At 37.9% G+C, this 22,962-nt stretch overlaps 1 protein-coding gene across 12 annotated transcripts in view; it reads left to right on the forward strand.

The window, feature by feature from the left end:
* Positions 1-22,962, forward strand: part of ROBO2 (roundabout guidance receptor 2) — a 770,916-nt gene that overhangs the window by 647,543 nt on the left and 100,411 nt on the right. For 7 of the 12 annotated variants that reach the window (XM_086934063.1, XM_086934065.1, XM_086934072.1 and 4 more), the window contains exon 17: positions 19,437-19,619. In XM_086934063.1, coding sequence (XP_086790189.1) covers positions 19,437-19,619 — 183 coding nt within the window. Of the gene's footprint in view, positions 1-19,436; positions 19,620-22,299; positions 22,327-22,962 lie in introns of all 12 variants that reach the window. The other 5 variants (XM_086934061.1, XM_086934068.1, XM_086934067.1 and 2 more) reach the window with 1 other exon arrangement.

Below are 22,962 nucleotides of genomic sequence, written 5' to 3' on the forward strand. Positions count from 1 at the left end.
ATACCCAATGGTATCATTCAACTTTTCTGGCAGCTCCTGGACACGAATCACAAAAATTGCTCAAACTCGTTATTGCTGAGATCGCATCTTACCAAAGTGGACATTTACAACTATTGTCCTCTTTTCAAAAGATTGAAATGCACCCTAGGATATGATGTACTTTTAAAATTTCCTGACATGTTACTATTCCCTCTAATCGCAAGGCTGTATACTAACCATTGCAGAATATACCCAGTATAGGATTGTATACTTTTGCATGTAAATGCTCCTTCCTCCTCACTCCACTAAAAACAGGGGTATTGCAATCTCTTTTTTTGAGTTTTGGTAACTCTTTTGGTTGGGTCTTCCAACATTTTTCATACCCTTAGAAATGCGGCAAGACTGGGAAATTTATAGAAAATGTTTATAAATACCAAATCAAAATTCAGATTTCTTTTTTTGGGGGGGGGGCAATCACACCATTTCCATTGCCCACTGCTTTGGATATAACCATTTCTCCGACCTTTAGTGTCACATAGCTCTGCAAGAGCTCAATTTTATTGACGGCCACCATAGCATCACAAAGGGCCCATTCTCACTAAAGACCTGTCTCTTAGCAATGATGTTGCCATTTAATTTGTTTCTTCAATTCTAAGTTGCTTTCCTGATTCTCAGTTCAGATTCTTTGGGAAGCAAATGGTAAGCTGCAGAATCTAAGTAGGTGACTAGAGATGTTCAAAATGAAATAAAATTGTGAGTTGCACCAATATGCCTGTTTTCGTTTTTATAAAATGAGTTTTTGGTCCGTGTCCATAGAAAACACGTTTTTTAAAATCAGGAGATATAATAAAATAATATATTGAAATTAACATTGTTAGAAATTATAATAAGCATCACTGGTTCCCCCAACAAACGCGCATGACCTATTTCCCGTTTATTACAAGTATTATGGGGTTTCGAAGCTCTTGCCTCACTTTCTGACTAACAAGATTCAAATGAAAATACCATTCTTTTCTTTTCTCTCAATTGTTCTCTCTGACTCCTGCGAAGGAAACAATTCACAAAGACATATCATTAGAATGCTGTTTGGAACAACTACCTGCATAGAGGACATTTCCTTCCCAAGTACCAGTACTATTCTTGTTTTTTGTACCTTTCATCCACTGCCAGGACAGATCAGATGCCTTTCTGCATTTTATTTGCAGTGACTGATTTGATCAAATGTCGCCAAAAATGTCACATGCATGAGACCTTTGCCTTGCTGTCACAGTTGCAGATCAGGCAAGGCAGGGAACCATAAATCCAGGATGAATGGTCTTTTGACTTTCCCACAGTCTACACACTGCTGTGGCGAGTCTGAATGATGGCTCCTACATCATGCAACAAAGCACGCAGCCTTTAGGCCTCTCGACATTTTCAAAAGATATTTTTCTGAACAGTAAATGCATTTTCAATTATTTTCCTTAAAAGACTTACTATGCTCTTGACTACATTTCAAACATCTGCTTGTATATATACGAGGTCAAATAATAAACACCAAACCTCTTGACTATGGAGTTCTACAAGCTTTCTTTATAAAAGGCAATGACTAATAATAACAACACATTGTGGATTTATTGAAGTATGTTGTCAATATGCAGGGCCTTCATCATGGAAACTTTTAGCTGCACAAGGGCAAAATACATTTTATTGTTGCATCATCTACCATTTTTTAAAATAATTTTCTGATCTGTATCTCAGTAGTTAATAGAAGCCTTCATACTATGTACTCATCTTTATTACTGAGGCACGAGATGGTAGGGAAGAATCCCCTGGAATCTTGATGGTTGTATGTCAGAATATCAAGGGCAAACAATGCTTGCCTGCCAAGTTATTATATTGTGGCTAAAATACTGAATTTCACTATATCATGAAAGATATATATATATATATATTTGCTCCAAAAAAACACCAAAACGCGAGTCACTCTGGTGGCGGGTGCTGCCACGCGGTGGTGTGCTGCGTTCAAAATCACTGCTCAACAGGTCTCACAATCCCATCTAGGTGGAAGAAAACGGCAGCTCTCACGGGTTCTTATATTTAAAAATGGTGCCGCGCATTGTGTTCCCTTGTGACACAGAGGAAGGGACGCTTCCCGAAATGCGTCTGTCTTGCAATAAAGTTTGTTGAAAAGCTGTAAGAACCCGTGAGTGCTGCCGTTTTCTTACACCTAGATGGGATTGTGAGGAGAACTGTGGAGCAGTGATATATATATATATATATATATATATATATATATATATATATATATATATTCACTGAAAAAACCATAGGTTTCACACCAGTTATAGTTAGGAATTAGCGTTTAAAAAACCTATTAAATTCACTGAAAAAACCATAGGTTTCACACCAGTTATAGTTAGCTGGAAATTTTACTGACATAAAACCATTGAAATTCCACGTTCTAGTTAGTTGGACTCACTATAACTTGCGCGTGTAATGCACTGCTGATGACGTCACATATTACATCACTCATGACATGGTCAGTGACATCACTCATGACATCACTGATGACACCATCCTTGTGACAGAGTGACAGACCTCCTTTCACTGTAACCCTTGAAACACATATTCAAAAATAGAAACTAAAATTTTCAAAAAAAAGGAGATACCCATACCAGTTACAACAACCAATTCAGTAATTCTACCTTTTATATACACATCCACTAATTCACCAGCAGTTCTATGTGGTCACTCATACATATACTCACTCATCATATGTAGTGATACACCTATTCATCCTGTAACACATCAACAGTCTTCCAAAAGTTGCTCACACACATACTCACACATGCAAATAAACTATTGAACATCAATTTCTTTGCATATACATCTATACACACACTACCACCTTACTTCGTTTTTTTTAAAACCTTAGAAATTCACAGAAAAAACAAACCTTGAAGTGACATTAAAGTTAAGTGACTATGTCAGTGCCAACATAACGTTTTGAACTATAAAAAACTTTAGCCCCTGCCATGCACTACTTATGATCTTGCACATTACATCATTCATGACTTGTTCTATGACATCATTGATGACATCACTTATGATATAATTGATGAGATCACTGATTGCACCTTCCAGGCTTCTTTTGTAGATATTGCTCTATAAAAGAATATTACATTGAACATCTGAATGTAAGTACAAAATACCTCAGAATAATATGAAACAGCATTAATACCATCACACATACAACTCCATTAGGTGAAGTAAGCTTGTGTTATGTGCAACATTCACCCTATACCTGGGGTGACCAGATCTTGTGACCCAAAAACCGGCACATTTCACAAAACTAGAGGAAGGACTTCAATTTTGCATTAACAAAGTGGCAAAGAATAACAACCCTTTTCAACATAGAAACATAGAAGAAGCACTAAGCAAATAAATCAAATGTAATTTTTAAAACCAGCATCTTACCAGTTTATAAACGTGCTTACTTATAAAAGCTACAAGCTAGCCCTGCTTTGGAAAACCTAAAAAAATGTGTCTCTCACTGTTTTCAGTTGACTCTCTGTAAAAACCGGGACATGAAACAAATATGCTGAAATCTACTGGGACAGCCGTTGAAAAACTAGGACTTCCCTGGCAACTCCGGAAAGCCTGGTCACCCTACCTATACCATACACTACATGGGTATCCAAGTTCAAATTAACAACCAATCAAAGATAGATGAGTAACCCCTACTGCACATGGTGTTCCATCTGTATGCAACTGTTGAGAGAAAAGCAAGTTCCTCAAAATACTCTACTTCTGTTATATAACCAATGCCCTACTGTTAGAAATGGGGTCTCTAGTTGACAGTGGTTTGCACCCTGTCCAAGTAAGGACCCTCACTCTAGTCAGAATAAGGGAGTCACACAGCTAAGATAACCCCTGCTCACCACCTTGGTAGCCTGGCACAAGCAGTCAGGCTTATCTCAGAGTAATTGTGTAAAGCATTTGTACATACACACAGTAGCACAGTGAAAACACTACAGAAGGAGTCCAAACCAACTTAGATAAATAGCCAATATTTATCTAAACAAACCAAGACCAAAACAACTAAAATCCAACATACACAAGTCAAGATATTTAAAAAGATTAAGAAAGCTTAGTCCATAGAATTCAATGGATGCGTTAGTTTTATCACAAACTACCTTACATGTCTCAAAAATCTAAAAGATGGTGCCAGATGCAAGGGAGGTGAGGCACCAGAAAAGTAAAGCAATGCATTGGCTCCTTACTCCACAGGGGAGGTGGTGCACCTGTTCCTTACTGCTAGGGAAGGTGATGCGTTGGTTCCTTATTGTTAGGCAGGGGAGGTGATGTGTTGATTCCTTATTGTCCGGGGAGGTGATGCATCAATTATTTACTGGAAGGGGAGGTGAGGCATAGATTTCCAAACACGCAACCTCAGTCCCTAATTGGTGATGTGGCAATGATGTAGTACCTGCATCAAGGGACAATGCGCCAAAAATCCAGAAGTGCAGTGACAATGCCGCAAAGGAGGTGCTGCATCAATTTTCCAGTCACAAAGCCAGTGCAGTGTCGATTTCACAGCCACCAATTAGGTGCTGCAAAGGAGTTGGAGCAGGTGTCATGGACATTGGTGACACAGTGCTCACGATACATGATTTGATTTATAAATTTGATTTGATTTATAAATTTATAGAGCGCACGAATGCCCTAGGGCGTCTTGGCCCTGCGTTAAGTGCACTAAGTCTGGGGCCGTCCAAGATGGAATTCAAGCTATGCTGAGAAGAGCCAGGTTTTTACGACCTTTCTGAATAGTAGCAGCGAAGCAACATGCTGCAGTGATTTTTCAAACGTGCTATGACAGCGAGCTGGGGCCTGTGGGGAAAGCTGTGGTCGATATGCCAATCGGGAACCATGCTTCAGTGCAAGTAGCAGCGATACGTCGATCTTCTGCAGCAGTGCTTCAAGAAATTGGGTGCTGGGAGTCGATGCGTGGGTTTTCTCATTATATCACCAGGTTTCAATTCATAGGGCCTAGGAACTGGATTTTGCACCAATTAGCAAGTCAGGACTCTCAGTAAGAGAGATGGCCTTGAGACTTCTTAACAGAAGACAATCACTCACATGCCCTTGGAGAACCTTGGAAGCAAGGTCTAGAAAGCAAAGTCCAGTCCTTTCAATCCCAGGACAGAAGCAGCAAGCAACAGGGCCGTGGGTACTGTAAAAGTGGAGAGAGTTTACTTAGTACCACACTGTTTGCAGACAGTGAACCTCTCATGAGAAATACACCAGAGTATTGAAGAATATATTTTAAGAATAGTATTCACTCTAAGCAAAACGTTGCCAAAGAAGACACTATACATAAAACAAAACCAAGGTTTGAACTTGCTAAAGGCTATACTACTTCCAGTCTATATACTGTGGTAAAACCTTTTCAGATACCCTATCTTCTGAAGCTAATCACACACACGTACTTCGGTTAGTACCTGATGCACCCTTTCTTCTGTAGAAATTGTCATGTTGAGAGAATTGTGTCTAAATACTCAGCGGCTGAATACGATTTTGGCAGTGTGGGAGCGGGGTGGCACATCACCGCCCCACATTACCAAAGTCGACCACAGGGCCAGCTGCCAGATTAGGAGTTTCCTCCTGGTCTGGTGGGCGGTCTTTAGGCATTCGCGCGACAGGAACAGGAAAGCAAATTCTTGCATGACATAGACTGTTGAGTCCATGCCATGCAGGAGCAAGGCATGCATGCAGACAGGGGGGCACAATGTGCCTCCTGCATGCATCCCCATGTCATGAGACACGAGGGGGCCCTGTAGGGTTCTCTTAGTTTCTTCACCAACAGTTTCGTAGCGTGAACATCTCCATGAGGCCGTTGGCCTCATGGAGATGTTCAGGCTATGAAACGGTCAAGCATATTGTGGCCTCACACCCAGGCGCCACCCCAGGGAATGTGGTTGCAGCTGTGCCATGGCGATCCGACCGCCTTAGTTGGAAAATGGTTGAACCACTAGTGCAGCGCTCCCCAACCACTGCCGCATCTCCACCATGGGTTCGGTGACCCCTTAGTATCTATCTACTAGGTATGATCATTGCCCTGTTGGTTTCTCTTTCTGAAAAATGGAAAAACGTTTGTGCAACATACTGGACACAAGTCATCAACAGTCACCTGCATACAGAGTTACTCCTGAATATAAATATTTATAATGTGTTCAATACCTCTACACATGCACAATGCATTAGGAGCACATGTGTTTTGTAAACACAACCATTAGCTGGACCCAGGCTGTACAACATTTGGTAGAGAAGTAATATAGTGGTTACCTGCCACTATTCCAAACTATAAAACAAACACACTCATTGCATGATGTCATTGGTGATGTCATTTGAGATGTTATCAGTGATGTCATAAATGATGTCCTAGAATGTGTCATGAGTGATGTAATGTGTGAGGTCATTAGCAGTTCATGGCGGGGCCACAGATCATCGTTAGTCTCTGTATAGTCTACTAACTTAAACTGGTGAATTTCTAAGTGTTTTGTTTTAGTTCAAAATGTTATGCTGACACTGCCATATTCACCTAACTCTAAAACCACCTTAATCTTTATTTTCTTCTGTGAATATATATATTACATTTTAGAATATCATTAAGATATATATTTGAATCTCCATATTCTAGTTGAAAACCAGTCAGATTTAAGGTGTATGCTGTTACTGGCCTGAACGTCTTGGCTGTTGGTGACATAACATTAGGATGAATAAAGATAAAATTTTCAGTTTCAGCACTTGTGCACCCACACATCTTATTTTGTCACTTAAAGCCCATGTAAATGGCCACATACCCGCACCATGTGACCAAAATGCCTAGTGAAGTGGCCCACTCCTTTCTTAAATGCACATCTACACATCTCTCTCCCATCCCTAATTATCTGAATTGCCTGCTCCACTTTGGAAAATCGTTGCTCCTCAATCAAATTGTCAAATTCACCACTTCATATATGTAGTTAATTCTATCTTCCAATACCTAGCGAGGTCTTCTTATTTGTTAACCAGCTCCTCTCCTTAAGATTGCTTTTCAAAAACGAATTTCTTAATCCCATGGTTTGTGTGACATTTGCCCAATTTAATGCCCCTTCTTATACTTTAGTATCACTTTGATTCTAATGAAAGGCTCATCTTTTCATTATCATTTATCCTACTCTTCACTAGAGGAAAGACTGAAAACAAACCATTTGCAGGGGGACCTAGGGACCGAAATTGGTCATTTGGTAAAATTAGATCTGTAATTTAAAAAGTAACAGGTCAATTTGTGTTTATTCCCCTTACATTAAACATCCTTAAATCGCATTATGTTTTTTCTAATGATTGCTAGAATTCCCAACTAGTGAATATGGAAAGTGAGTACCTCAGTAATGAATATATGAAAAGGAAACTAACACATTGACAGCAAAAGGCCACTTGCACCTTGGAGAGCAGTTACCTTTTCCATGTAATTATACTCAAGAAGGCCTCTAATTGTTTCTTTAATTATCTAGAATCTCTGCCTCAACAATCTTCTCTGCAGCTTTTAGCTTCATAGCTATTACCAATTGAATGAAAAGTGATTACAAAAGCTTGCTCTGTGCATTTATAATGACTTCGCTTAAGGTCTTTATTGCCAACAAAGCACAAAACAAAACGCTAAGTTATCTGTGAGTATCATATTTCCTGTAGGATTGTTGATGCATTTTTTATTTTTGTAATTAAGCCCCCTAAGAGCAATTATTACTTTGAGCTCGTGGCCATGTTTATGGTGTATTTGTAAGTCGAGGAATGTCTTAATGACGGATGTATCTAATAAGACCTGCCTTCGTCTACAGCACTAGTGCCTAAAACACTTGGAACTGTCATACCATGGCATCTTTTGAACATTTCAGCAAATACAATTAATTGGTCTATTCTGTGAAGATTCTGATGAAAATAATAGCAGACGACTTGGGTTTTGCTAATCTTTCATCCCGCAGTTTTCCACATTTCTTGCCGTGCTTTTATTTAAATTACTTTTCAAGCTTTTTCATGTGGAATTGGGTTAATTACTTTAATAAAAAGATCTTCAATTACCTGTGCTTTGCAGTTGAAACCCAATACTGCCATGTTTTTGAAAGCTCTTTTATAGCTGTTTTTGCCTCTTTATTCAAAATGAATTTAACAGTTTTTTAAAAGTATTTGGCTTGGCAAGGCAATCCTGTAATGCCAAACAGTTGTTACATGTCCTATTTTGCAATCCTTCGTGCACGAGTTGGACAAGACACAGAAATGAAGAGCTAAATGGGCATTTTTATGAGTAGCCACTGAAAAACTCAGGCTTCCGAGACTCATGGTAATACTGTGTGACTATCAATATTCCCAAATGGATTTTGGCCACTTAAAGCAGCCAAAATCTACACCGGGAAAGTTTACAGTGCAAATATGCAAACATTAAAAATTGCCTGTATTAAGGAAGCCATGAAACCTTAACTGCTCTTACCTCAGTATATGCAGGATGAACGACCAATACCAAATCTAACCCCTTCTAAAGTTGTTGAACCAACAGTTAGTGATATAGCAGGTTTACATATTGTACCAACCCTATACTAACCTCTACTTGAAACTAACTAGTATGATAGGTATTCATGCTCAATATTGACAAAAGAGTGCTCTGAAGTGAGACAAGTTGACATTTTTACTGGTGCAGAGCACATCCCCAAATGCACGACGAATTGCATTTTTTCATTGTTTGCAAAAATACATGTATAATAGGTATTAATGCACAATAATCACTATATAAATATTTCTGAAAACTGTGGTGAGGGCCCGACAAACAATGGCTGCCTTTTAGTGCTCAGGTTTTTGTGGCATTATGATATGGAGACTTCACTGATTTAATGTTTGGGAATGGATATGATCTAGAGCACAAGTCAGTGTTAATTATTTCAACTATTTTATGTATATTTGTTATTTCATGGCTACTTGTGTAACCGAATAACTTGAACATCATATTAATAAAACAACGTTCAGAAGTGGGCACCATTTGACATTTCGTGTTGGGAAAAAGCACATCCCAAAAAGCAACCAAATCAAATTATTTGTTTACCTTGTTAAAAGAAAAGTCGCTTCCCCCTCACTCTAGATGCACAATCAGAAATGCCCTTGGGAATCAATGTCTAGCCTACCTGTGATAACCATGAGACGCTTGCTAGCCCTCTACTAGAGAAAACCCACACTAGACACGTCGCAGCTTTGAGAGCAAAATAATTTTTAAAGATTGATTCACTCGGTAATCTGATTTTACGAGTCTGATTACAATTTGAAATATTACACCACTTTTAGTGTTAAAGTTTTTCAAATTGTTTTTATTATTTATTTGGGCTGTGGGACGTTTTCTTATCAATGAAAAAAAATTAATTGACAGGAAAAGAAATAAGGTACAAATATACAAAACACATGGGAAAGCACAAGTGTAAAAATTAAGTACATTCTTTTGCAGATGTTTAAATGACATTACATAGATCGAACAAAACAAACTTGAATTCATAGAATGGGGGTGATGTGACAGTTGTATGACAGAATATGAAGAACAACAATGTCAGATTACAGAAATAGTGATCTACAACATTTTGTGTTTGCATACTTTATATGAAAACTACAAAAATACTGTCAAAAATATCATGAAAATAATTTCGCAAAAGAAGAATATTGTTTTTTGTAATAAATATAAATGTAAAAGTATTGTTTATAAAATATTAACTTAGTAAATAATATAATTGAAAATTGTTTTGATAAGTTATAGTTTCTACTTTTGTATATATATATATATATTCTTTAAAAGATATGAAAACAATAATTAGATACATTTTATATACATGAAATTTTAAATCATAACAAAGCAAAAATAAAAATTAACCATAACCAACAAATATATGTACCCTAATTTAACTATTAAAATGATTATATAAAAAAAATTAAACTAAGTGTGTAAGTGATGTATACAATTTTAAAAGAATATAAAAACAATGCGAACAAATTAAATAAGACTAAACAATTAGAATTAAAAACAATTATTAAACACATGCAACAATTCAATACCTACACATAATATAAACATAATTGTAAGTAAATACTTCTAATAAATCATCAAAAATTGAAAATATAAAAAATGAAAACTAAACAGTAGCAACAGTAAAAAATGCAAGGTCAACAATCTTAAGACAAATAGTAAAAGTGATGCACTTTGTACAGATTACATTTGTTATTCCCACTCCTACTTAACCAAGACCATGGGAAATGGTGTAATACAGAGATGGTAGATTTATTATTCCTATTCCAGTCTAAATAACAGTAGGGAGAATGTAGGTCTTCAGAAAGGTCAAATTTACCATTAACATTTCAATCTAAGCAAGAGGGTTAGATTTACTATTTGTACTCCAATCTAAACAACATTAAGGAAAATATTGTACTTCGGAGGGGTTATATTAACTATTCCTCTCCTCTCTAAGCAACAGAAGGGAAAGTGTTCGACCTAAGAGGGGTAAGATTTACTATTTACCCTCCAATTTAAATAGCAGTATGAAAGGCGCTGGATTTTTTTAGGGGTTAAAGATACTACGCCCTGTCCAATCTAAGCAACTGTATAAAAGTGTCGGACTTCGGAGAGGTAACCTATACTGTTGCAACTCATATTTATTATTTACATACCTAACAACATGGAATTTTAAACAAATGAATACCATATTGTTTTGTAAAAAATATATCTTAATAGAATTCAAAATAAATAATCAAATATTCAGAGTAAAAATTAAAGTATATATATAAAACAATAATACAAATGAAATGTTACTTAAATAAAGCAATTAATAAGTAATGCAAATATGACAAATAATTGATGTAATAATCAATTAAAATAACTACATATTTATCAATTAAAAAGAAAATTATTTTAAAATCACAATTACAATGTGAATACCTTTCCGCCATACTCACTCAAACCCAAGAAATAAACAATGCAAAAATAGATAAAAACTAAAACAATCAGTTTTCCAATTTAATTAGATAAGTACAATTGTATCAATTAAACAATATGGATGATTAATAACAACATAAATATTTTATTTACTTAAAAATAATTAGCATATATTTTTTAAATAATTGAATTACTTTCCCACCCTGCTCCCCTACAAACCCACTAACCTGATACACTAATAATGAAATAATACAAAAATAAAATAGTCATTAAAAAAGGCATCTAAAAAAGCAATTACACTAAATGCATAATTCATAACAAATTAGATATTAATTTCATAAATAATCTAACTTTACAATACAATAAATTATAATTTAATTTACATCCCACCAGATTCCCCTGCAAATCCAAAAACCCTCTACAACATTATAAATAACAAATTAAATAAAAAAAATTGAATTACACATTTAAACGTGCAAACTATATTGCAGGGTAAGAAAAATGACAATTATACTCATATGACTTAAAATTGTTATACTAGCAAATATTTATTAATTTATTTTTTAAATAGTTCATATAAATATATTAGTATATAGAACAATATTCTTATAAACCATATTCCATACATAAAAAATATGTTCTTACCTTTGATATATTTTACGCCATGGTGTCTTTGTAGTCCCAATATATTTGACGCAATATTAATTTCACACAATATTTTTGAATTAATATTTGTGTCATTCACCGATGGACCGTACGTCTAGGAACTACATTTTGTGATCAATCTCTGTTGGAGATTGCCCTTTTTGCAGGGTTATCACAATTCTTCCTCCTATTTTTCCGACCCTCTTTTCGTTGGCTTTAGGACTCTGTGCACTTTACCAGTGCTAATCAGCACTAAAGTGCATGTGCTCTACCCTTATAACATAGTATAATCAGGTTATACCTGTTTGGCATATTTAATTCATTTGTAAGTTCATTGTAAAGTTGTATACCATATACCCAGGGCCTGTAAATTAAATGCTATTAGTGGGATTGCAGCACTGGTTGTGCCACCCACCTGAATAGCCTTTCAAACCTGTCTCAGGCTTGCCATTGCAAGGTCTGTGTGTGCAGTTTACTGCCGCCTTGACTTGCCATTTCAAACCACTTGCCAAGCCTTAAACTCCCCTTTTAATACACATAGGTAACCCCTAAGGTACGCCCTGAGGGCAGGTTGCAGTGTAACTAAAAGGCTGGTCATGTACTTTTAAGTTATATATGTCCTGGCAGTAACAAACAGCTACATTTGTTTATCACTGCTGTGAGGCCTTCTTCTTCCATAGGCCAGCATTGGGAATTCCCTTATATTCTTTTAAGTGGTAATTCCTGATCAGAAAGTAGTAGCTTTATGTTTGGTTTGGTTGGAATAGAAATGATAAATCCTCTTTAATGGTAAAGGGATTTATGACTGCTATGAAAGAACAATATAGGTACAAATAATATGTGGAAACAAGTCCAAAGGCATCTTGGCTCACCCCACTCCCCGATTTGCCCACCCTTTTTTACCTCCTCTTTCCTCAATGCCTCTCTATTAGTGGGGCATTGCTGCCAGCCAGTTCCTTTGCAAAAGCCTCCCCCCACATGGTTGGTTTGTGACTTACCAAAGCCCCTTCAAACTCTGAAGATTCACAGAAAGCAACCCTTCCTACATGCTCTCGCCTGGAGCACACACAATCGAGGACACCTAAACTGCCAGACCTGCAGCTCATGAAGCTTTAGGATCACAGAAAGTAAGGAGTATCCTTTGCAGAACTAGAGTGATGAAAAGGGAGGCACTGACAGGAAGAACATATAATGCAAACATTATACTGTCACACTTAGTTTCATAAAAGCTAGTTTGATGAAACCTAACGTTTTTAATCATGTTCTTATGCCTCTATTTAATTATCTTTGTTTATCACATCACAGCATTTTGTTAATTGTTTGCAGTTTTATACAGGTCAAACATGGCCCATAATGTCATATTTAAAAAAGAAATGTATTTAAGGCACAGGTAGATAGATTAAGGGCCTTATTATGAGTCTGGAGGTCTAGACTCATGGTGGCGCAGTGGTGGTGGTCGGGCCTCCGCTGCACTGGCATTCAGACAGCCCTATTACAACTTGTGTGGTCTGACCACCATTGCACTGACACAACTGCCAGGGATTAAAGATCCCAAGTTAGTGGTGCAGCAATCTTGAGTCTACAATATGCTTGACAGGACTGCTGCAGTCCTGTAAAGCCTATTAAAGTTTCCTCTCTGCCAATGTTTTCATGGTGCTTCCTACTCCATGAGAACTGTGCCAGAGAGGAAGCAAAGAGGTCCCCACAGGGCCAGCTGTTGTCTCAGGGCCATGGGGTGCATGCCCCGGGACCCCCAAAATACAGCCCTTCAGTGACCAAAAAGTCTTAATTTGCCAGGCAGTGTAAACACGGGTTTGCAGGAGTGGGTCGGCTGCTACTTGAGTTACAAAACATCAACTCCACCTGCACATAGGTATGAATTTATGCTTACCAGACATGTCCATGTAACTTCAACACAGTTACAAATGACAACAGTTGATGCCGATTGACTGGCCAAGAAATGTGGAATACAACCTAAACCAGCAATGGCATAGGTTTAACAGATGAGTCCACCAAATGGAAACTGAGTCTGCATTCATGTGGTGCATTGAGACATGCAGCCAAACGTAGATCGTTGCAGCAATTAGCAAAGGTCCATCTGTAATGGATCGATCCCACATGTAAAATTATCTCAGTTGTGTTTTTTTTAGTTATTGGCCACTCTATGAAACCTGGTTTGTGACAGCCGACAATGTTTGCCAGACCTTTTAACTCACCATAGACAATGGCTTCTAGCTGCCACATATACATAAGCCATATAGAGGAATACAGTCAATTTTAAGAGAGCTATTTTCAGCCTACTGGATTTTTCACAGCCGTTTCGGCAAAAGCTGATAAAGATTCCTCTTGACATATATAAAGCCAAATGCATCCCTACTGCTAGTTTTGTGAATGGATATGCTACAATTGCCCCACTCCAGGTTATGGAGAATACCTTTATGAGAGTTCTATTAAATGCTGCACAGGTTGATTGTTCATGATGAGTTGGGCATGGGTTCTCTCTCAGATTTCATACATCTATGCCCACTCTTACTCTGTCTCTCGGTCTGGGTGAATGCGAAGCTAATGTTAAATGTGGCACATTATCAGGGACTTTTTGGGCCTGGAAAATATGCTGCATATCCGTGGTTGCAAACCATTAAGACCAATTTAAAAACTGTGGGGAGACGGGGAGCTTTTATTGGACCCTGATCACATTGTTAAAAAAGACCTGGTGTGGTTGAAGAAGGCTTTCTTGCTCAGAGTAGCAGCGTAACGTGAGGCCTCTGCCGTAACCAAGCAGTCTGTCCAACAGTACATTATGTTTAAGTCAGTACCTGGCACTAAACCATATTTGCACCTGGGGGTGTCCAATTGCCTTTGACTACTACTGACCTATTTTAGGTTAGGTATTTTTCATCAGTCGATGTGAATGGGGCATTTTACTAAATTTCAGTTTTTCCAGTACGCTTGTGTGACAGCCTCTCATTATATAATACTATGCACACTGTACTCATCTGCCCAAAATATAATTCTCTTCGACATAGATTCATTAGCCCTCTCTTGTCTTCTATGAAGTTTAGACAGCTTAGACCTACATTTTAGATTCACAGCTTTTATCTTCGCGTAGTATTGGTTTCTATGTAACACGATTTTTACCAGAAGTCCTGTACTCTTGCTAATAGAATCCTGATAGCTGGAGATATTGTTCTTTGTACATGTACTTGCTTTAGTTGGGAAAATTATTATAATGTGTATTTTGTACTTTTGCCATGCGTTTACTTCTTGATTTGATCAATTGTATATACCTCAGTGACTGAGTTATTGTATCAGGACTTAAAACATTGTCTGTAGCATCGTCTTATCTTTGAAAATGGTTGGCTTAGTACACTTTTATGATTTTTATTGTAAAATCGAATAACTTTTTTTTTTTAACTTAACATGATCCATAGTTTGAAGCCTCCAAGTTAAATCAGAACAGGTGAAAGGTTTGCTAGACAACGTAAAATCTGCAAATAGAATCCAGGTAGACAATTAAAAAAAATCCTTATTGCATAGATATTACTGTATTGACCTAGTTTGGACATGCTATTTGCTATCTTCTGAAATAATGTGGTAAAAAGCCACACATTTTCACAGTAATAGAATCATTTCTATCTTATAGGTCTAAGCATTTTTAGCTTAACAAATTAGTTTTGCTCTTTGCTTCTGCAATAAGAAGACATTATTTCTTTTAATAGTCATAACTCTGAAAATTAATGGATTGTTGCATGTCATACATCCATACTCTGCATTCTAATTAGCAGAACTAACAGCATGATTTTTGCTCTCTCTGGTCACTGCTGCAGTATAAAAAAAACTGCAGTTAATATCTTTCTATTTATCTTCTATCTATCATATATATATCAAAGGTTACAGGGACGTTATAGTTGGGAAATAGCACTACAAATTTTGAGATTCAAACAAAAAAACCTTGCGCCTCCACCATGCACAATTTTCTCATCAACAATTTCACTGCAAATGTTGTACTGATATCAGTGATGTCATTGAAGATGTCATGAGTGATGTAATGTGTGGGGTAATTAGCAGTGCATGGCGTGGATACGAGTTATAGTTACTTGAGATCACTATAACTGCCAAATGTTCATGGTTTTGTATGTGCAAAATCAGAACCTACAGATAAAAGCCCTGAAACCTTTTGTTTTCTCAGTGAATTTCTCGGTTTTTTATTAACATAAAGTAATATTTAATTACCATTCATTAATCAAACTGATGACGTGCACAGCCGCAGGTTTGGCCACCGGACCTGCTATATGCAGTTATCCCCACGCTGCGCGCAAACTTTGACATGCAGTGTATGTGGCTGTACGAGTGAGTGTGTAAGTCCTTGTATGTGTCTGTGAGTGGGTCTCTGAGTGGATGTATTAATTATCATATGGGTGTGTGAGTGACTGCATGGGTGTGTGAGGGAGCATGTGTGGCTGGGTGTGTGTGTGGTTTTGTGGGTCTATTGATGGTTGTGTGAGAATGTGAATGGATGTGTGGGTATGTGTAAATGGGGGTGTGAGTGTGTATGTGATTGTGTGAATGGGTGTGTGATTGGCTGAGTTTGTCATTGGGTGTTTTAATGGCTGTATGAATATGTGAGTTGGGCATGAGTGGTTGCGTGGGTGTCTGTAAGTGACTGTGTGTATTTTTTTTAAGTTGGGCTCTGGATCCATGAATGCACCGCAGATTTAAACATAGGCCACACTGAGCACTGTGGTGGATCTGTTGATCCACACGAGCCCTCTATCAGACCCATGTGGTCATGGTACCTCTACCCTGACCCCTTCTTTGAATTTCTTCAGTTATTTGTCCCCTCTGGGATAAAGTTCTGATAGACAAATGTTCAAGTTGCGGCAAGCCAATTGCGGCATTGCTTGTGGGGCATGGCGATGGATACGCATCGCTAGATATGCATAAATTTTTTTCTTCAACTACTAAACAGATTTACACCAAATAAAAAAAGCACTCTTTGTGGACAACGATCCAGCTTTCTGCCAAATTTGGTGTAATTCTGTCCAGCCGTTCGGGTTGATATCACGTCTAAAATACCTATGCAAAATCACATGGAGAAAACGCAATTTGGGACCCCCTCTTTTTCTTAGCCCCCACTTGATGAATCACTGCAAAACTCTGTAGCAGCTGATGTGAGTGGCAAATGAGTTTTTAAATTTCATGACAATTCATCAAACGGGGCCAAAGTTAATAGCAAAACAAAAAATGCTTTTCCTATGGAAACTAGGTCCTAACTAGAACTACCAACTGTGCAGAAGTTTACGATTGTCAGGGTTACAGGGAATATGTGGCACAAAGGATTACGTTTTACACCAGGGCTTTCTAAATTATGTGGCAAAAATGCATATAATGCAGTGCATTCTCTGGTAGTATTCATTTCATCCCTTTGAATTGGAAACAACATTTTTGAAGTTCACAAATTATGCAGTAAATATGTTAAATCCATAATTCTGTGTTAAATGTTCTACTATTGCCCGTTCTCCCAAAGGGTGTTCTGGAGTCAAATGAAACCGTAAATAACTTGCTGTTTCCTTTTGTATGTGCCATGTGTTGTGCTGTTGTATAAAACCAACATAAACAATAAAAAAATATGCTTTAAGGTTGTAGCCCCTAAATCACATAAATCCACTAGCCCTCCCAATTATGCACTGTTTTTATTTACAATGTATTCAAGAAAAGTAGCAAAAAACTAAACATGCTAATTCGAGCAGAGCTCATTGTTAGCTTCAATTTGAGCACATCTAACTACCCCCCCCACACAAAAATGATAATATAAAACATATATAGTATGTAACACGTGTAATATAGTAATATATTTCAATCTTGTGATTCTGGTTACATTTACAAACCAATAGCAAAAAGGAATCCTACCCGCTACTAGGTTTTTATTGGCTACATAAGAGGATGAAAATGTTTCCATGGGAGAGGTAACATGCATGTCAAGGTGAAATAAACCGGTATAAGAAGTAACTTGTACTTAAACGAGTTTAGCAAGTCACACCTTTACCCACATGTACTGCAGAATCTTCTATCATGGTGTCCATTCACTGTACAGCTAATTATTCCCTGGCCATACTGAATTATTAGATTTGCTCTTTGAACCAGTCATTGTTCCTATCAGGTTTCCTGTTGTTAAAGGTACTAGAGATGAACCTCCCTTTTCTTTATGGTTTATTTTGAAAACATTTCTTGAAAGCACTAAAACTAAGCTTCTGCCCAGAGCCAGGGCTAATTGCTAATTTACATGGGTGAAAAGTCGCACTGGCAATTTCAGACTTGGATGAACTTACAGAAAGAACGCTGATTCACACAAATTATTAACAACATTAGCAAAATCATGACATATTGTTCATTACAGTGATGTCTCAGGCGCCCGCTTAAAAAACACGAAGCTTTAGCTCATTTTCACCAACTGAGCATTAAAGCAAGTGATGAACAGAGGGAATGAGTTCTCTGTTCTCTCTCAGATTCACAGTTAAATTCACATGGGGTCTGTATTTGGCCATGTAATCTTGCTGGCACCGCACATTGAATGCGCACATTATTCAGAATAGCATTCTTCTATCATTCGTTTATTGTGTAAACGCATAACCATGCCCACTAATGTTAGAATGTAAAATAAATGTGAGTTCATTTGTTCCAAATGCATGCCCACCTCATGTTAGAATGTAAAATAAATGTGAGTTAATTTGTTCCAAATGGATGAATGTATAAGGAAATCTATTTTAGCGATATTTGAGTAAAACTCTTAAATCTTCTCTATTGCTCAACAATATCTGCCTGCATTAAAACAATATTTCCTATGTGTTTGAAAATAAAAGGCTGCACTAACCAGTAATATTCATAAACTTCTGCCATAATAGAAAATTACTGCAAACGCTTATTACTATCATTGTGCCATGTCAAACTACAAAGCTCAATATTTTGTGGTAGCTTACCACAAAACACTGAAAAACAACCACTCTGCACCCGAAGGATATTATTGCAACTGAGTCTATAACTCATTAAATGTGAGATCGCACTCCTCTGCAAAACTAAATCTGACCCTGGGTTGCAGAGAAAGGATTTGGACTCATACGGAAGGTTAATATAAGGCATTGCAATGCCATACTAATGGTAGAATGTTTGCTATACGAGTGTTATTTAAAAATAAGAACAATACTTATTACTGGTGAAATCAATCAGCATATAACATGCTCCCTGTTGCTTTTCTATATCCAAACGTCATAGTTGGTTGCCTTCTCAGTCTATTACAATGGCCCGACACTCTAATGCATACCCCCTTACAACACACTGCTTTGGGCTCACTACACTCCCTCTGCCTGATGTTTCCTAGGCCAGTGAGAAGATGTCTTACCCACTCACTACTTCAAACTCCTACATCTTTAGTCATTTGAGATTTTGCTCTCAAGTTCTCTTAGCATCCTTTCTTTACTCTAATTGTGTCACATTGATCGCATCTAGACGGGTCTCTTTTCAGGTCTTAAAAATTAATGCGTGTCAACGGAAGAGCACATTAAATTCAAAGAAATTCATAGTGCCTTATTTAGAGTTTCTTGGATGTGAGGCATGTGACAAAAAGTGGTGGATGTCCCACCCACATACTTTTTTAGAATGTTGGTGGACTCTTTGCATCCTAAATTGAATGGACGTGATATCAGCTCTTTTCAGTTAGGGGAAACCACGTTACATTGTGTGCAATTTTTTTTTAGCTACTAACCCAAAAGGAAAAAAGTATTAAGTATTTTGAACCCATTAACTATAAACTGACAAGGCATTATTTTTTTAACAGGAAGCCGAAATGAAGTTGTCATAACAGAAAATAACAACAGCATAACCGAGCAAATCACAGATGTGGTCAAGCAACCTGCCTTCATCGCTGGTATTGGCGGTGCATGCTGGGTTATTCTTATGGGATTCAGTATCTGGTTGTATTGGCGCAGAAAGAAGAGAAAGGGTCTTAGCAATTATGCAGGTAAGATGAATGAATACATTACCCATTTCTTCAAAAGTGTTTGAGGTACTATATCCCACTTTCAAAATATAACAAATGTTGGATGTAGTTTTCTGAGCATTGTGAAACCGACTACTGGAAGTAGGCCATAACATGTGTTACAGTGAAGTAATAATTAGGCAACATGTGAGCAACAGACTTGACATGGGTGTGCGGTTACACTGTGATTTGTTCACAGGAAATGAGCCTTGTGTGAGCGGGTGCCTCTTCCTTTGAGATTGTTGGAACGATCCAATGCCTTCATATTGGTGAATGTTTCTTCCTTCTTTCAGAAAGAATACAAAATACTGCTATGTTTGTTAACTATGACAGAGAAGAAACAAAGAAATGCCCTAAATGAAATATTGGATTGTATACACAGTACCGTTAGGGCTGCTCAAGGCTCAGAAGTTATACCCTTATCTGTTCCATTGGTGTTTGACTAGAATTCCCCATAGCCACTCTTTGGTGTGGGCAGGGGGGTGATGGTAACATTTACAAAATGGATCACACTTTCTTCTCTGAGTAGCCCAGACACATGGACAAAAAGGCTATAGTGCTGTGTATCCAAATATATACTTCACTGGCCACTGCTCTACATAACTGTGCCTATTCATATCCAGTCTGAGGGGAGCCATGGATCCACAGAGGACATGATAGTCTCTCACTTAGGGGCTCATTATGATGGCGTAACGAGTAACACCACCTGCCATATTATAATGGAAAGGCTGGTGGGAATTTGCTTTGGGGGCCCATTGCAGGCCCGGGGGGGTGGGGCATGCATTTGGTGGGTACCCATGGAACCCCCCACCATTTCCATGCACAAGGTGACAGGCACCGCGCAGTGCCTGTCATGTTGTGCATGGAAATGCACAACATGGCAATTTGGCCTTGCGACGGAAGCACCCGCCGCAATGTTAAACTGCGGAATGCGACTGCCAGGGTGGTGGTCGCATCCTGATTCACGGTGCGGGACCGCCGCATGTCTGGCGGCCGGCCCCAAAACCGCGGGGATGGAGGACAGACTCAGGTCCGCCTGCCATCCTAATCGGCCCCTTAGTTCTTCTGATTCACTGGAACCTTCTAGGATCACAGCTAAAGATTCTCTTAGAGGAGTACATTGTGTATTTTCCCCCTGCTGTGGGTTACACCTTGTGCTTTAAATATCTAGTCTGTGGGGTGTAATGGATCACCAGAGTCTGTGGGGGATCATGGATTCCCCACAGGACATTGCAGTCTCCCAATGCATACTTCAGAGGCACACATGGGGGGTTACTGAAACCTTCTACGATCCTTGCTAAAAGATATTATTTGAGGAATTAAATTGATATGCCCCCTGCTGTGACAACTTGTGCTCAACATGGCATTTGGTGCATCATTTCTAAGATGAATTTTCTGGCAAAACCAAACACTCACGAGCTTGGAGTGCCACATAAATTATGCAAAATAAATACCAGGTACGGGATATGTGGTTATTTCCTGTTTTTAGGTGGAGAGCTGTCCCTTTACCTCAGTGCACCTCCAACTTTCTAAATCTGCCCGGCTCAATTGTTTGTTTCTAGAAGCATTAGTAAATACATCCACCTTTGTGTCGCCAGTTAGGAGCCTTTCATTTCTCAGAAACCCACCTCAGAGAAACACAAAGTGGCAGATTAGCCTCTTATCTAGATTTTATTCAGCAAATTTCGGCATCTGTGCCAACTCTGAAAGGAACTGGGTACATTGGAACCAATACTTTTTTCTGCACTCTGGTAAACAGCTCAATGCTGCAAAGGATGGACACAGACACAAACTGAGGCTATGCTATCTGTATAGCAATGCATATTTATATATTTGCGCCAAACTAAGATTCGAAAATCTATGGGAGCAGGGAGTAGCATCATCTATCAACACCCGACAAGGTCCAAAATTAATATCGCTAAACGTTTAGAATGTATGTCCTGTCAATACAAAGGAAGTGGTTGTTCTAAAAGTTACAGATCGTTTATAATAGCATGCCTTTTTACAGCGCAAGGGGAATCTAACAACAATAGTAGAAATACTTATGTTTGCAATATTTTAATTTGAATGGTAAAGACGGATGGTCATCACTGATTGTCACATTCTCAATTGCATGTCTCGTTTTCTATTCTTCTCATGAAGGTTTACCTATTAATCATGGATGTTAATGTGTAAGCACTGGAGACTTATGAAAATGCCTCCTTCTCTTACTGTTTCTATATGGTTTGCTTGAGTTTTTTTTAGATTTCATCCCATATGATTAGTTCTGCAATTTGACATGGTCTCTTTTCTAGAGATTCAATTGTGTATGAAAAATATGTTATTCAAATAGCAGTGTGTTTTTATTAGTGTCAAAACAGAATATGCAATCTCTATTGCTACAAAAGTAAAACTCCAGAAATGTTAGGAGTACTTGGGAAAATTGTCGTAAGGTTATACATGTTGAATTGGAAAGCATACAACCCATAATCAATTTATACAATGTGCCTGAAATGGTTCAACTTTTTCAACTTTTGCCAGCAACACCCTATTTCCTGCTATCTTCTGTGACTCCCTATGTGCCTGTTAGCTAAAAGGTCCCAGCATGCCAAAAGCAATACAACACCCAATGGTGCTTGTGGCCAGGGTTGGTAACTCACAATCTTACTTTCTTGTTTTTCAGTTCAGTCGTTCACCTTCACCCCTGCAGGTATTGTCCATTAGTCTACTTCCTCACCAGCATCTCATTACAATCATTTTCTGTCTTAATGTTAATGCCATTTCAGCAGTGACCAATATTGCGAAATGAAGCTACAGTTCAATGAATGCTGTCTTTCATGATGAGGTCCTCTGGAATCAGGTCGAGTAATTTCACTGCCGGTTTCAGCAAAACCATGATTTGTGCTTATAACCGGATGCGGTATTACCACACTGTTATGGATTTCCACTTATAGAATGGGGAAAAGTCATGGAAATTGGTATTTATGAACTGATTTCTGATGGTTTTCCAACATTGCAACCCTTTTTCCTTGGATATACTCCGCCAGGTTTCCAAGGAAACTGATTCCAGATAACACTGAAACCTGTAAAGAATCCTTCACAAAAATACACTATGAATAGGTCTTTTGGAGATCACTTGTAATTTTGTAACATTACATCTCCTATTTTTCAAAAGTAATTTCATGAAACCAAATTTGCTCTCTGAAACCTGGCATAGATAATATGAGGGAGGGAATAAATGTATGCAGACATTTCAGCCATATGGTGTTGCTTCTTAAATAATTTTTAACTCAGAAGCATCAATGTAGCATCATGAGTTTGATTGTTAAGCCAAACTGGCACAAAC

This window comes from Lissotriton vulgaris, chromosome 8 (assembly GCF_964263255.1).
Source record: "Lissotriton vulgaris chromosome 8, aLisVul1.2, whole genome shotgun sequence".
In the NCBI taxonomy this organism is placed as follows: Eukaryota; Metazoa; Chordata; class Amphibia; order Caudata; family Salamandridae; genus Lissotriton; species Lissotriton vulgaris.